General features: G+C 34.0%; 1 protein-coding gene across 4 annotated transcripts in view; it reads left to right on the top strand.

The window, feature by feature from the left end:
• LRP1B (LDL receptor related protein 1B) overlaps positions 1–13,519 on the top strand; it is a 1,592,931-nt gene that overhangs the window by 918,680 nt on the left and 660,732 nt on the right. For all 4 annotated transcript variants that reach the window (XM_064484732.1, XM_031451350.2, XM_064484731.1 and 1 more), the window contains exons 13-15: positions 668–887; positions 3,055–3,244; positions 9,768–9,890. In XM_064484732.1, coding sequence (XP_064340802.1) covers positions 668–887; positions 3,055–3,244; positions 9,768–9,890 — 533 coding nt within the window. The remainder of the gene's footprint in view (positions 1–667; positions 888–3,054; positions 3,245–9,767; positions 9,891–13,519) is intronic.

Genomic DNA, 13,519 nt, shown 5'->3' with positions numbered 1-13,519 from the left:
ATAGAAATTAAAACTCAAAATCTCAAGGTCAGTCACCCTGCCGTTATTAAACTTATATGCAGCTCAATCATCTTCCGTGGGTTTTGGGGTAATAATAAGCAGCAATTACATCAGGAAGATGAATGAGACCTGGCCAAACAAACCCGGTATGACTGTGCCCTTTAGAATAAAGACAATCCAACTGCCTGCTTTAAAAAGCAATCATTCATCTGAGATTAAATAAAGTCTGGAGTAAATCATTAACCGTGTTGTAATTCTCATTCCAGTCAATCTATTTTTTAATCATATAGTTGATTATATGTTTTATAAAGTGGACAATTTAAAAATGGTTAGTAATGCCTCAAGAATCATTTCCCAAACTTGGTAACCAATGTCAAAGAAACCAGTATTTGGCATTTACTATTAGGTTAATTAATGAATGAGGCCAGTAAGTGTGGTCGTGGTGATAGTGGGTTTTCTGTAATGTGTCCAAGTGGGCTGGCTGCACTGAACAAAACTTAGTCCTTCACAGCTGCCCCTCTCTTGGGCAGATAAGCATTTAGTTAGAAGAACAAGTCAGAATATTTTACTTAGAACATTTTACGTAGGTGTCAAATCTGAGGAAGTGTCCCTCTCCATGGTGGCTGGTTGAGATAACACGTGTGTGCTCTCGTTTGTCATGCCTTAGTTGGATGTATTGGACAGACTGGGAGGAAGATGAAATAGATGACAGCGTGGGAAGGATCGAGAAGGCCTGGATGGACGGCTTCAATCGGCAGATCTTTGTGACTTCAAAGATGCTGTGGCCAAACGGTTTAACTCTGGACTTTGACACCCACACATTATACTGGTGTGATGCCTATTATGACCATATTGAAAAAGTCTTCCTGAATGGAACTCACAGGAAGGTAAAAGACAAACGCGGCTGTTTTAACCCCCAGGCTTCTTTCACAGAGCCGTGTTGCGTTGTGCTAAAAAATACTTTCAAGTTTATTTTTACCCCTCCGAGGGGGCTGCCAGTGGTCTCTGTGGGGCGTCTGAGGGAGGCTGAGCGGTAAGGGGTGCAGCTGGCGCTTGCCTCCGGGAAACGGGGCCCAGCTCACTGTGGTATGCCAGGGTTTGTGGGATCTTTAAAAGAAGCTCTCAGGATATCAGAGCTATTTTAAAATGCAGGGTTTTTTTCCCCTACATTACTGATGAGTTTGCTATGACCAAGCAACTCAACTCAATCCAAATAGCTTCAATACTCAATCCAAATAGCAGCTGAAATGTAACCTCTGTATTATGACAAGGCAATTAGAATTCATTTATGTGCATAAGGAACTTCATGATACTGGGATTAAAACACAAGAATGAACGACACTTCAAGCCCCTTGGTATGAATAGATATCAACATCTTCTCGCCTCTTTTGGTAGAATCATTGCAACATGATTTCTAAATTCTTGGGTGAAATTGAAGATGGATGCCACTGACTGTAAAAAAGAGGCAGTGTTGGGAAAGCATCACCTCTGTTTTAGCCTAGAATCACCTAAGCACATGCAATGTTATGAACTGGGTTTGACTATTTAGTTAAACAATGGAAAAACAAAATATTAGAAATTACCAAAATGCTTCCTTTGACAATATACTTCCTTCTTTCTCGGTAAGGAAGATTGCACAATTGGCCAAGCTTATTTATTAATAGTGCACTAATCAGTTAAGACTATTGTAATCATTGGTTAACTCTAAGAGTGCTTTAAATGTTTTTCCCCAAATAAGTACAAACGATTTGTATTTAACCTCATGTCACTTACTTAAAAGGTGTTTAGTAAATATTTGTGATTCCTTTGAAGATGTTGATACGTATACAATATACATAGCATTTTATTAGCCAGCACATTTTAGCCTACCTGAGGTGAGAAAATGAAAATAAGGAACTCTCAGTTATTCAGCATAGGAAAATTTGGTTTGTAGAGATACCAAATAAAAGGAGCAAAATTTGAGTTTCTAACTCTTCATTATTTGTATAATGTCCTCGTTTCTCCAATATTAGGTGAATTGAGTATAAAATGCTGTTTTTTAATTGAAGTATAATCAGTTTACAGTGTGTCAATTTCTAGTGTACAGCATAATAGTTCAGCAATACATATACATACATATATTTGTTTTCATATTCTTTTTCATTATAGGTTATTAGAAGATATAGAATATAGTTCCTTGTGCTAAACAGTAGGAACTTGTTTATCTATTTTATATATAATAGGTAGTATTGCAAATCTCGAACTCTCAATTTATCCCTTCCCATAGAAAACAAACTTATGGTTACTAGTGGTGGGAGCAGCCAGGGAAGGAACAAAATACTTTTTATATTGTATGTAATATCATTTTATAAATTATGAAAGGTGAAGAAATACTATTATTATGGGAAGTATGATTCCTTTTTCTCTTCTACAACCCTACATGTGAAACAGAACTTTTCACAGGATTGCTCCATTTAAACAACTACAAAATACACTGGAATATGAAGACAAACAATTGAAATTAGCCCGGAGTCTTGTTTACCTATTTACTACTAACACATGTTTCTGTGTTCAAAATTTAAAATCTTACCTTCCTTCCTGTCAACTCCTAGATTTCTTCAATTTGCATTGACCCAACTGAATAGAAAGATCCCAATGTCATAAGACCACGTTGTATCCCTTGGCTGTTGGATGAGAAATACTGCAAAATACATAAGGACACTCATGTCTCAGATCAGTTTCTATCCCAGGCTATGATGCTGGAATATCATAAAGAAAAGAGACAGGGAAGAGCATCAGACAAAGCCATCTTTGAGTTCGTATTTCTGGACCGTAACTATGATACTACATAGGAGAGAATTTAAAGGGTTGAAATGTAAACGGTCTCCTTCAAAGAACATGTCCTAAAAGAAAAATATGCTCACATTGTGAAATCCATTTTTCAAATATATTGGAAGAAAATATGTTACTAGTTAGATCATTATCTCTTATACTTATTTGAATATCGTCTCTAAATATTTAGTTATGTTTCTAAAGGTCAGTTCTGACTTTTCACAATGTGTTTATATTTTACAGATTGTTTACAGTGGGAAGGAGTTGAACCATCCCTTTGGACTGTCGCATCATGGGAATCATGTGTTCTGGACTGACTATATGAATGGTTCCATTTTTCAACTAGATTTGATAACGAATGAAGTGGCGTTACTGAGGCGTGAAAGACCGCCCCTGTTTGGGCTGCAGATTTATGACCCACGAAAGCAGCAAGGTATTCGAGACCAGATAAAATTGCTTCTGAGTTTCACACACAGTACTTCACAGTAGTTACATGAAAGTTTTAACAGTGTTACTGAAGTTTTATGATAAAAGGTGTCTAGCCACTCCAAAGTCAATCAAATCTTAGACTTTGTTACCATGAAATTTATTATTTATTGTTCAAAATATCCTGAGTGAGTAATTCTGGGAGTTCTATTTGAGTGAAGTTCAAGTTTTTTTTTTTCCCAAATACTTCCTTTGTCATGTCATTTTCACTGAAGAAGGCTGTTAGTTATTTAAAGTAAAAAAAATCCTCTTAATGTTTTCAAAGAATAAGTATTGTGAGCAGTGGGAAAACTTTAAGTGTGAAAGGAACACTATGGGGTAATATTAAAAAATATGTTATATAAAAGAATAGTACTTTTTGGAGTATCTTAATATATTTATCTGATTAGTTTCATGTACATTAAAGGAGCATTTAATTGTTTTAGACGTTATGAAAGTAAAATAATCTACCATGATATTCATGTCTTATTACAGTCAGATAACATTCTTGTATATTTTATCTATATGGATTATTAATACTTACTAGGCCATCCACAAACAGCAGGACTCGTAACTTAGGGTAATAAACAAACAAAAAAAAAGCTTAGTAAATTATGTAGCAGATTTTTTGTTGTGAATCTAAATAGTCACTGTTCCTTTTTTTAATGCAGCCATCCTTGTGAAAATTTAATAAACCTTCAATTAAATAAGTTTGGGATAAAAAAAAGTTCCTGAGTTTTTCAGTGTGTATGTTGTCACTAAGAAGTTATCTAGCAACAAGAGTTTTTTGAAGATATTTTAGCTAAATCAGAATTTAAAAGCAAACTATCTCATTTGAGGGATTCTGTTTTTCCTACTGTTTCAAAGTTGCCTCATTGGGATACAAATGCAGTTTTATAAAATAATGGAAGTACATAGAGGAGTTTCAGTAGCTAATAAAAGATTGAATTATCTTTAAAAAGAATAAAAATGAAATTATTTGAGATGGTATAAGCTATAGTTGTGGGCAAGAAGTGAAGAATAGAGGCAGTTGGGTGGATAGATCCGATGGTAATATTCTGTTCTGTTTGCATCAACTGTGCTCCTCTCCCCAATTACAGTTTCTCTACATTGAACTGGAGACAAGACAAGGAAAAGAAACAACTCTTCTCACCTCCTGTAGGGTCTTCTTTTCAGGATTATTGTTCCCTGTCATCTTGAATGTCATTGCTTAACTCCCTCCTGCCAAATTCCATGCCATTTTCACAGTCTACATTTTCTTCAGACTTCTAGTTGTATTCGAGAGTTGATCAATTAAATGCAACACATGAGATGAGAAATACTTCAGCTTACCTTAAAATGGACTTGCGCTTGGAGACAAGTCCTAGCACTTTCTTCTTCTGAAAAGTTGGACACATTGTGAAAGACTTAACAGTGATAAGTGTTTTCTTTATAAAATTCCTGTAAGGATTAGATAACCGTAGTATAAGAGTAGGACCTGCTTTGAGCAGCGCCTGGTACACATTTTATATTAATTAATTTGCCCTTTGCATTTCTTAATCAGGAGTCATATACTTTGTTTCCTTCCATAAAAGCATTTTAAATAAATGCTTCAAAGGGGTTGTGTGCTACAATCATAACAACGAAGTACCTCTGATGCCTCTGATAAGAATATGAGGAATGCATGTCTGTTTTCATGAGGAACATTACTGGTGTGTCAGACAGTGCCATTGACATCATTGTTCAGTGCTATCCCTTGGATGGATAATGTTCTTCTAAAAGTACCTTCTTAAAAATTTTAATGAAAGAAACATTAAAATGGAAATTCAGCCCTGATTACTAAACTCTTTATATACCTTTATCGTATAAATCATTATGTTCTGTCTTAGAAATGTGTTCAGCCAAATTGATTGATTACTGTATTAACTTACATGAAATAATCATTTAGTTTGAATTTTCTCCGCAGTCTTCATGTAACTAAGCATTGACTAGTACTTAGCTGGATCTTTTGAACAGACCGTATAATATGCAAAGGATGCCCGGTCAACATCCTTTTTAGTCAGTAGACATTGAAATTGAATAACCTACTTAGAATTTAAATTTTTAGTGCTTTTTACTCTGTCTTGATTAAAGTGGCTATATTACGAAGCCAAATGCTCTCAAGTATTCAAATGCAGACATGTTACCTTACCATGTTACATTTTTCTCTCAATCGTGTTTCTCTTTGCATCATTTGAACATTAGATATAAATAAATATTTAGAAACATATAATTAGTGGCACATAAATTTTGGTTAAGTGCTATCTTGTTAGATCTTTTTCTGAGGAAATATGGTTGTAATTGAACAGAAAACCAAACCCCTAAGTAACATGTCACTGATTTTTCATGGAATAGAGTGAGCTAATCTTACATAGCCTTGTTCTTTCTCTCTTTCTCTCTCTGAGAGACTATAGTATATGACTGTATTTATATATATTGTATATAGACTATTTATAGATAGTATTCATACATATGTCTGTGAGTGTGTGTGTGTATATATATGTATATATATACATGATATAGATGATAGATAACACACACACACGCAACCCCACAGGAACACCATGAAAAATATTTCGAAATGCTATTAACGTAATATCTAAACTCTTTCAGACTTGGTGTCAGAAAATATGAGAGCTAATTTGACCTCTCCAGATCAGGAAAGACTCTTATCAAATTATTTGGTAATATGCCAGCTAATTACAAAAAGATAGGTATATATCCATACTAGACAGAAAGCCAACTTTAGAAATGAATTCCTAAGTAATTCTTAGGGATTTAGGATCAAAATACTTTTCTCATATGCTGTTATTGTTTCTTGTGATTTAATTGATAAGCTTTCTGCCCCTTTCATTTGCAATAGGTGTCTAGACAGTTTTCTACCCCTCTCCTGAAATACCTCACATAAAGTATAGAAGTTACGTAAAACTAACACTCTCTTACCTTTTCATTCTCTAGTTTCAAAAGCACTTATTTTTCCTGCATGTTTTAGAGAATGGCATAGTCAAACCTAAGGATAAGATTCTAAAAAAGGTTGATAGGTGGTATCTCGTATCAAGTAAAGAATAATAGATCAACTTCTATGCCAGATGTATGCACTTTACTAATAATTAACTAAAGATAACTACCATTAAGTGAGCATTCTTTTTAAAATCTGACAAAAGACATTTAGTGTAGGTACTATTGAATTCTGTTATATATTTGAGGGACCCAAGGGTCAGGCAGGTGTAGCCATTCACCCTCAGGCGACAAAGAGCCAGGGATAAACTGGAATTCAAATTCTAGTTTGACCACGAAGTAGTTTTCTGTGATTAATTTATGTTGCCAATTTTATAGGTCAAAACTATATAACTACTGTACTTTTAGACAGAAGGAAGAAAAATGTGTTTTCTTCAGTCATTGTAGTTTGACCTTTGATAAATTTTGTATTCAACTAAACTAAAATTTTAATATAAAGAACCCCTTGACTGTTTTTATATAACCCAGGATTCAGAAATCTTAGCTTACAAAGAACTAGTACAACAGATATACCTTTAAGTAAGTACATCTTTAAATAATCTGCCTTGAATGCAAAGTATGTAGACAGAGGATATATGTAATTTTACATACAAACAAGAAAATCCCCTTTATCTTGTTAAAACGGATATATTTAGCCACATACTTGCACCTTGTTTCTATACCCACAAATGACTATTTCTGTCATTCAGCTTGCTAACTAAAAGTTTTTTCATTCATTTGTTCATCAGTTCAACTAATGTTTATCAAATGCACAGTCTGTGCGAGACACTGTAAGGGGAGAGAATAATTCAACTTGTCCAAAATAGTAAGACTGGGGAAAAAAGGCAGTATTTTTGCCCCAGGTAAACCGTATCTTTAACTTAACTTTAAAAACCAATCCTCATTTGTTTTCATTGTGTATTTCATTTTTTAAAAAAAGTATCTGCTTCCAAAGTAACTTAATCTAGAATTTTATTTTGTTGTTTGTAGTATGTAATTTTTTTATCCCTTGTTGATCTAATTTTATTTTTTCAAATATAAATAAGTCAGAGTATAAAAACATAAATTTTAGATTAAGAAAATTTTTGTTTCTATTTAGAAGTCATATGATTATTATTACCTAGAAACAAATAATAATTCTTGTTCTAAATATTTATTTTTATAAAGGTTATTTCTTATTTCTAGGTATTAGAAGTCACTTAAGTCCTTAAATCTTTAGTAGTTTCACCTGCAAAGGAGATAAAACCTACCTTTGTAAGTTTATTATAAAAATTGAATTAAAATGAATATGTATGTAAGGTAATCAACTCTGATGCATTATGGATTTTCAATAATGAAAGCTATCAATATGTTAATGAACTGTTATTGATATATATATGTATAGCTATTTTAATGCTGTTTGTAATCAACCATGTTTTCAAGAAAACATTTTTACATGAAAAATTTTGCAAGCTACTAGAATTTCAGTGAAGACTATTACATAAGCTCTATCTGGAATATGTTCAAGTAATAAATTCAAAAATATATTGGGATACTCCTAAAATAAAAATAATCTAAGGAATTCCAATAAAAGGGAATTATTCAAATCAATTTAGATTTTGGATTTGTATCATGGCAGGACAAATACCAGTTTCTTTCTTTTAACATACAGTATTCACAGAAAGGGAATATATTTAAAAGTTCGAATAACAGTAATTTATTTCTAAATACTTAAATTTTATACATATGAGTCATGCTATTGAATGAAGGAATATGATATTTAACGTACATTTTCAATAGGAAAATATGCCCTGGTATATTGTTTTTAGTACTTTCTTATTTCTTACTGTTTTAAATTCATCATATATTTCTCAAAATATTTTGAATGAATTCTCATTTTCCAGGATCTATGCTACTAAAATATTTAATACATAATTTAATTCTGTACGTAATATGCACAAAATAGACAGAACCCTTAAGCACCCTATGAAGTAGTACATCCTTATTCTGTAGTCATGGAATAAACGTGACTAAATCTGAAGGCTGCTTAAAATTTTCTGTATTCCCTGTTGGAAAAAGCCTGAACTAAACTTAATTATCTTCTGAGTTCAGAAATTGATGCTGTTTCTTGGATTATTAGTTTCCTTAGGTTTCAAGTATTTTTTTTTAATATTTTTATAAACTTGGCTAATTAAATTTACTTCTCAGAATAATGAAAAGAAATAATTTTATACTTTGGGTCATTTTTTCTGATCTGTGGGCACACAATGATAATCTGTGAGATTGAATTAAATATTTATTGCATATAGCAACAGATTGAGGGGTTTTTTTGTTTTGTTTTGTTTTTTAGCTCATTTCTCAATACTTTGTACATCGCACACCTCCCTGAGGCCCAAAGTAGAATCACCCAGTCTGTCACTTCAGTCACATTTTTGACACTTGCACTTTAACTGCCAATACAATTTTAATCATTGTGTTATTTTATGACTCTTATTAAAAGCTCTTCATTTTTAATGTTTGAGTAAGATATTCTGCTACAATCAAAATGTTATTTATTGATACCTTGAAAAATGCAGCACAGTCTAAACTGGTCCTGGCACTTACACTGCCCATTGGAGTGCTGGTGGTGTAGCGTTCTTGGTAACGTTCTACACACATGTAGCTTCTTCCTTGCCTCTCCAACTTGTAGCAATAAATGGCTTCAAAATGGTCACTACTTAAATTTTGTTTACTTTTACCTTCCCCTTTATAAAACAGACTCTCTAGACTCTTCAGGAATTCACTTCAGTTTTATCTACGTCTCCAAGGGTGTCTCCCATATGTTCATGAATAATGTCTTAAGAGTTTCCCCTCAGGCCTGCTTTATTGAGAGCTGTTGCATGCCTCATCAGTGCCTCTGCTGCTTAGGTCCCCTGGGACAACACTTTTACCTGTGTGCATTGTACCTTCTCCTGGTACCACCAAGGCTGCTCATTTTTAAGCCTCCACAGATAGCCTGTGTTCCTCAGTGCACTCACATGCCATTGTACTCTTGCAACAGAGGAAGGAAAATCCCACCCCTTTCCTCAGCATTTGTTTGTTTGCTTTCCATTCACTTGGGATCCAAAGGCATATTCCGAGTGCTGGTGGTCTCCTTTCCAAAGAACTCATGCTTACATACACTGGGCCTGTTCTGGGCAACTCTCCCGGACAGACACCATTCTATCAACTCTGTCCTTCTTCCTTCCTTTTGCCTGTCTGCACACAGACCTCTCTGTCCTCCATCCAATGTGTAAGTTCCTCTAAACTACCAGTGCATGATATAGTTTCAGACATTGTTGAATTCCATTCAGGATTCAGCAGGAATACTGATCACATTACCGAATATGTAATATACACGGTATTTATACGTGTGCATTTTTATGTCTACTCGCCTCTCCTAGAAAGAACATGAACCTGACCTGGCTAACTTTGTATGGAATGAGTTGTCTGACACATTTGGCTCCCTCCTCTTGCAGGTGACAACATGTGCCGAGTAAATAACGGGGGCTGCAGTACACTGTGCTTGGCCATTCCAGGAGGCCGGGTGTGTGCTTGTGCCGATAATCAACTTCTGGATGAAAACGGGACAACTTGCACATGTAAGTGTCTTTTCTTGTTACATATCTATGTGTGTCTTTTTGAGGAACAGAAACCGATGAAACCAAAGGAATTAAAATCAAACTTGGAAAGAAAATTTCAGATCATTACTAAGGTGTACTTTTTAGACTATAAATAATTAGCTGAATTGATGTCTAATACACAGATGAGTAACGATAGTGATGAAGTTTTGCTGAGAATCCTGTCACCGCTGCATCTAATTTGATAGGAAAGTATAAATAAGTATATGCCACAAAAGAAAACATTTCTTGAAATTGTTAGGGAACTTTGCCAAAGGTAGTCATAACTAAAAATGTGTGGTTATTGGTTATGTAGATGATATGCTGATGAATGCCATAGGCTTCAGATTACTTTAAATAGCTTAGTAAAGCTCACTTATCTGTATTTGGTCATGAAGAGCAAAGAAGGAGGCAAAAAAGAGACTTCTGGGGAATTTCTCTACTTTATCAAAGTAGAGAACTAACTGGACTGATTGACCTGGATTAAAAGTACTTTATTCACTTCTGCTGACCTTCCTCAATATACTGCATCTTGTTCTTCCAGTGTCACCTTTTTGAAATCTGTCCTGTCTACACACATCATGTCCCTTAGCACAATATCAGCAACAAAGCTATGCATATATTGAGTACTATATAAATATTTTTGGAATGATTTAATCCATAATTGTGTACGTATAAGATGTACATATATAGAGACAAAAGGATTTTTGATAAAAAACTGTCTTTTGCCATTATGGGGGCTGAAACATCCTAAGATCAGCAGTCAGCAAGCTGAAAACTCAGGTGTGCCAATGGCCAGTGGTGTAGTTCCAATCTGAATGCTGGTAGGCTTGAGACCCAGTAAGCGCCAATGTTTCAGTTCAAGTCCAAAGGCAGGGAAAAAGCAACAGTGTCAACACACCATCACAGTTCAAGGCAGTCAGGCAGGAAGAGTTCCTCTTCTTTGCGGGAAGGTAGGCCTGTTTGCTCTGTTCAGGCCCTCACCTGATTGGATGAAGGCCACCCACACTACGAAGGGCAATCTGCTTTAACATCATATTCTGATTCAAATGTTAATCTCATCTAAAACACCGCACAGGCACACCAGAATAATGTTTGACCAAAAATCTGGGCACTCTATCACCTGGGCCCAGTCGACACATTAAAATTAACCCTCACAAATTGTTAAATAAATATTTCATATATTTCTTCCATTAGTTACAATGATTGTCTCTGGAGAGGCAGAAGGAGAAATAAGTGTAATAAAGAAGATGTCAACTTATCTGTGATGTCTTCTTTTTTCTAGAGAAAAAAAAATATGTGGACTGAAAAATTAAAAAGTAATTTCTAAAGCTGATTTAATAAACAGTAAAATTTGAGAAGTATTAAAAAATTAATGAAAAATCTACTTATAATGTCACTGTTCAACAATAAACTACTAGGACATTTAATGTGAATCAGGATCAATAACATCTAGGAGGTTATTGTTTCTACTACCAGTAATAATCGTAGGTGACATCTATTGAATTCTTCTACTAGATGTGGCATTTTGTAAAAAGTGTTCATGATTCTCATAGTCCTTAAAATAACCATATGAGAAAGATACGATTACTATATCTTTTATGACTTAAAATTTAGACTTAGAGGTCAATAACTTTCCAAAGTTCATGTAATTAGTAAGTAGGACATTTGTAATTCAGACCCTAAGTTATTTCATTTTGGAGATGGAACTCTTAATTATGTTGTACTTTACAAATTTTGGATCATACTACAGCATAATTTGTTTTGTCCTTGTTTTTACTTAAGATGACCATAATGATTTTTCCATGTAACTAAATGATTTTATAAATATGATTTAATGACTGCTTTTTGAATTATTTGTCTTCTTTTCCTACTTAATGTCTAGCATTATTTCTGAAGCATTATTGTAGGCTGCTTGTGAGTTACTTTGCAGTTTGTGATTCCTTCTGTGTTTTACCATGTAGCCCACTGTTACATCTTGAAGCATTTGGAATAACACCACCAGTTTTCAATTCTATTACTATTCTTTTGAGTTTCGACTATTTGAGACGAGGACTTTGACTTCCTTTATAGTATTCTCTTCATCTTCTTCAATTTCAGTCCTTATTATAATTTGGAATTTCTGACAAGGAATATTATTTTGAACTATCAAATAGGAAGTCTCTTTAAAAATGTTTTAAAATTTATAGCTTGGTCAACATTACAATATTTTCTTTTAGACTTGGATCAGTGTTTTTCTTATTGTACTGCTTAGTACTCAGACTTTTAGTTTCCCATTATTTATTTATTAATTTTCACTGATGGATAGGATAGATGGAGTATAACTTTAAGCGACTTCTTCAAGAACACTACAAAGGATATTTACTGTGGAGTTCTTGTGTAGTCCAAGTATGTCTCCTTTGCCTTTATATGTAAATAGCAATTCTTTTGGATATTAATTATTGACCAAAAATTTTCTCTTATAAGTTCTAGAAATATTGTTTTATTCAATTTTGAGATAATATACTTCAGAGCACAAAAATGAATTTTCCCTCTCTGTGCAAGATTTCCCCATTATTTGTAGTGTTTTTTTTTAATTGCCTGTTAGACAATTCCTGTAGAAAATAATTCTCTGAGGTATACTTTCTTTGATTCACCAGATAGTTTTCCTTTCTTTGTTCTGTGGTATTATTTAGTAATTTCTATTTTGTTACTGATTTACATCAGAAGAGAAGAAATCTACCAAGACCCATAGTTTGTCAATAGACAGGGATTAAGCATTGCTATGAACAACATAAAGTCTGTCCAGTTGCCTGCTAGGTTAAATCTTAACTTAGCTATTGAGATAAAGGTATGGTTTATCTATATTTCCTAGTTTAGTTTCTACTATTCATCTAAAATTATTTTTCTGGTACAAAATGAAATCCTTTGCTACTCTAGCTGAACGAATCTAATGTTTGAACAGATGAAATGCACACACGTACACATAAATGGTAACCTTTGTGGACCTCCACCAGCTCTCATGCTACCTTTGCTGTACCTGCAGAACTCTCAAGGATGGAAGGTCACACTGCAATGTTTCCTTTTCATGGTAGGCGCAGACGTTACAGTCAGTACTGAAGGATCAAAGGGTCTTTCTTCCTATCTAAAGATAGGCAAGTTTATTTAATTTCTAGTGGCATAACTTAGGCTTCTGATTACATATTTAAATCTAGTCTTGTTGGTCTTGCAAAACAGTCAAAATTCCCTTATAATAGTGTCAATAGAATGATCAAGAGGCTGAATTCTGAGGGATCTTGTGAGTTTTCATTCTTCATCGGCTTTTTTTTTTTAATTTGTTTACTTATTTTAATGGAGGTACTGGGGATTGATCCCAGGCCCTGGTGGATGCTAAGCATGTGCTCTACCACTGAGCTATACCCACCTCCCCCATCTTTGTTTTTATCATGGGAATCTGGAGGGAGAGCAAATATATCAGGTACTTATATCTGGATGGCTTTTAAAGCTTAAAATTTTCTAACCAGTTCTTTAATTTTGACTGTGTGAATCATAATTATCTGTATTGTATGCCTCTGAATTTGTTTCCTATTTCCTTCATTTTTATAGCCCATTAAAATTTATAGATTCCTTAT

The sequence above is a fragment of the Camelus dromedarius genome, chromosome 4 (assembly GCF_036321535.1).
Source record: "Camelus dromedarius isolate mCamDro1 chromosome 4, mCamDro1.pat, whole genome shotgun sequence".
In the NCBI taxonomy this organism is placed as follows: Eukaryota; Metazoa; Chordata; class Mammalia; order Artiodactyla; family Camelidae; genus Camelus; species Camelus dromedarius.
Note: the sequence above shows the minus strand (reverse complement) of the source record. Positions and strands in the feature narration are given on the sequence as shown.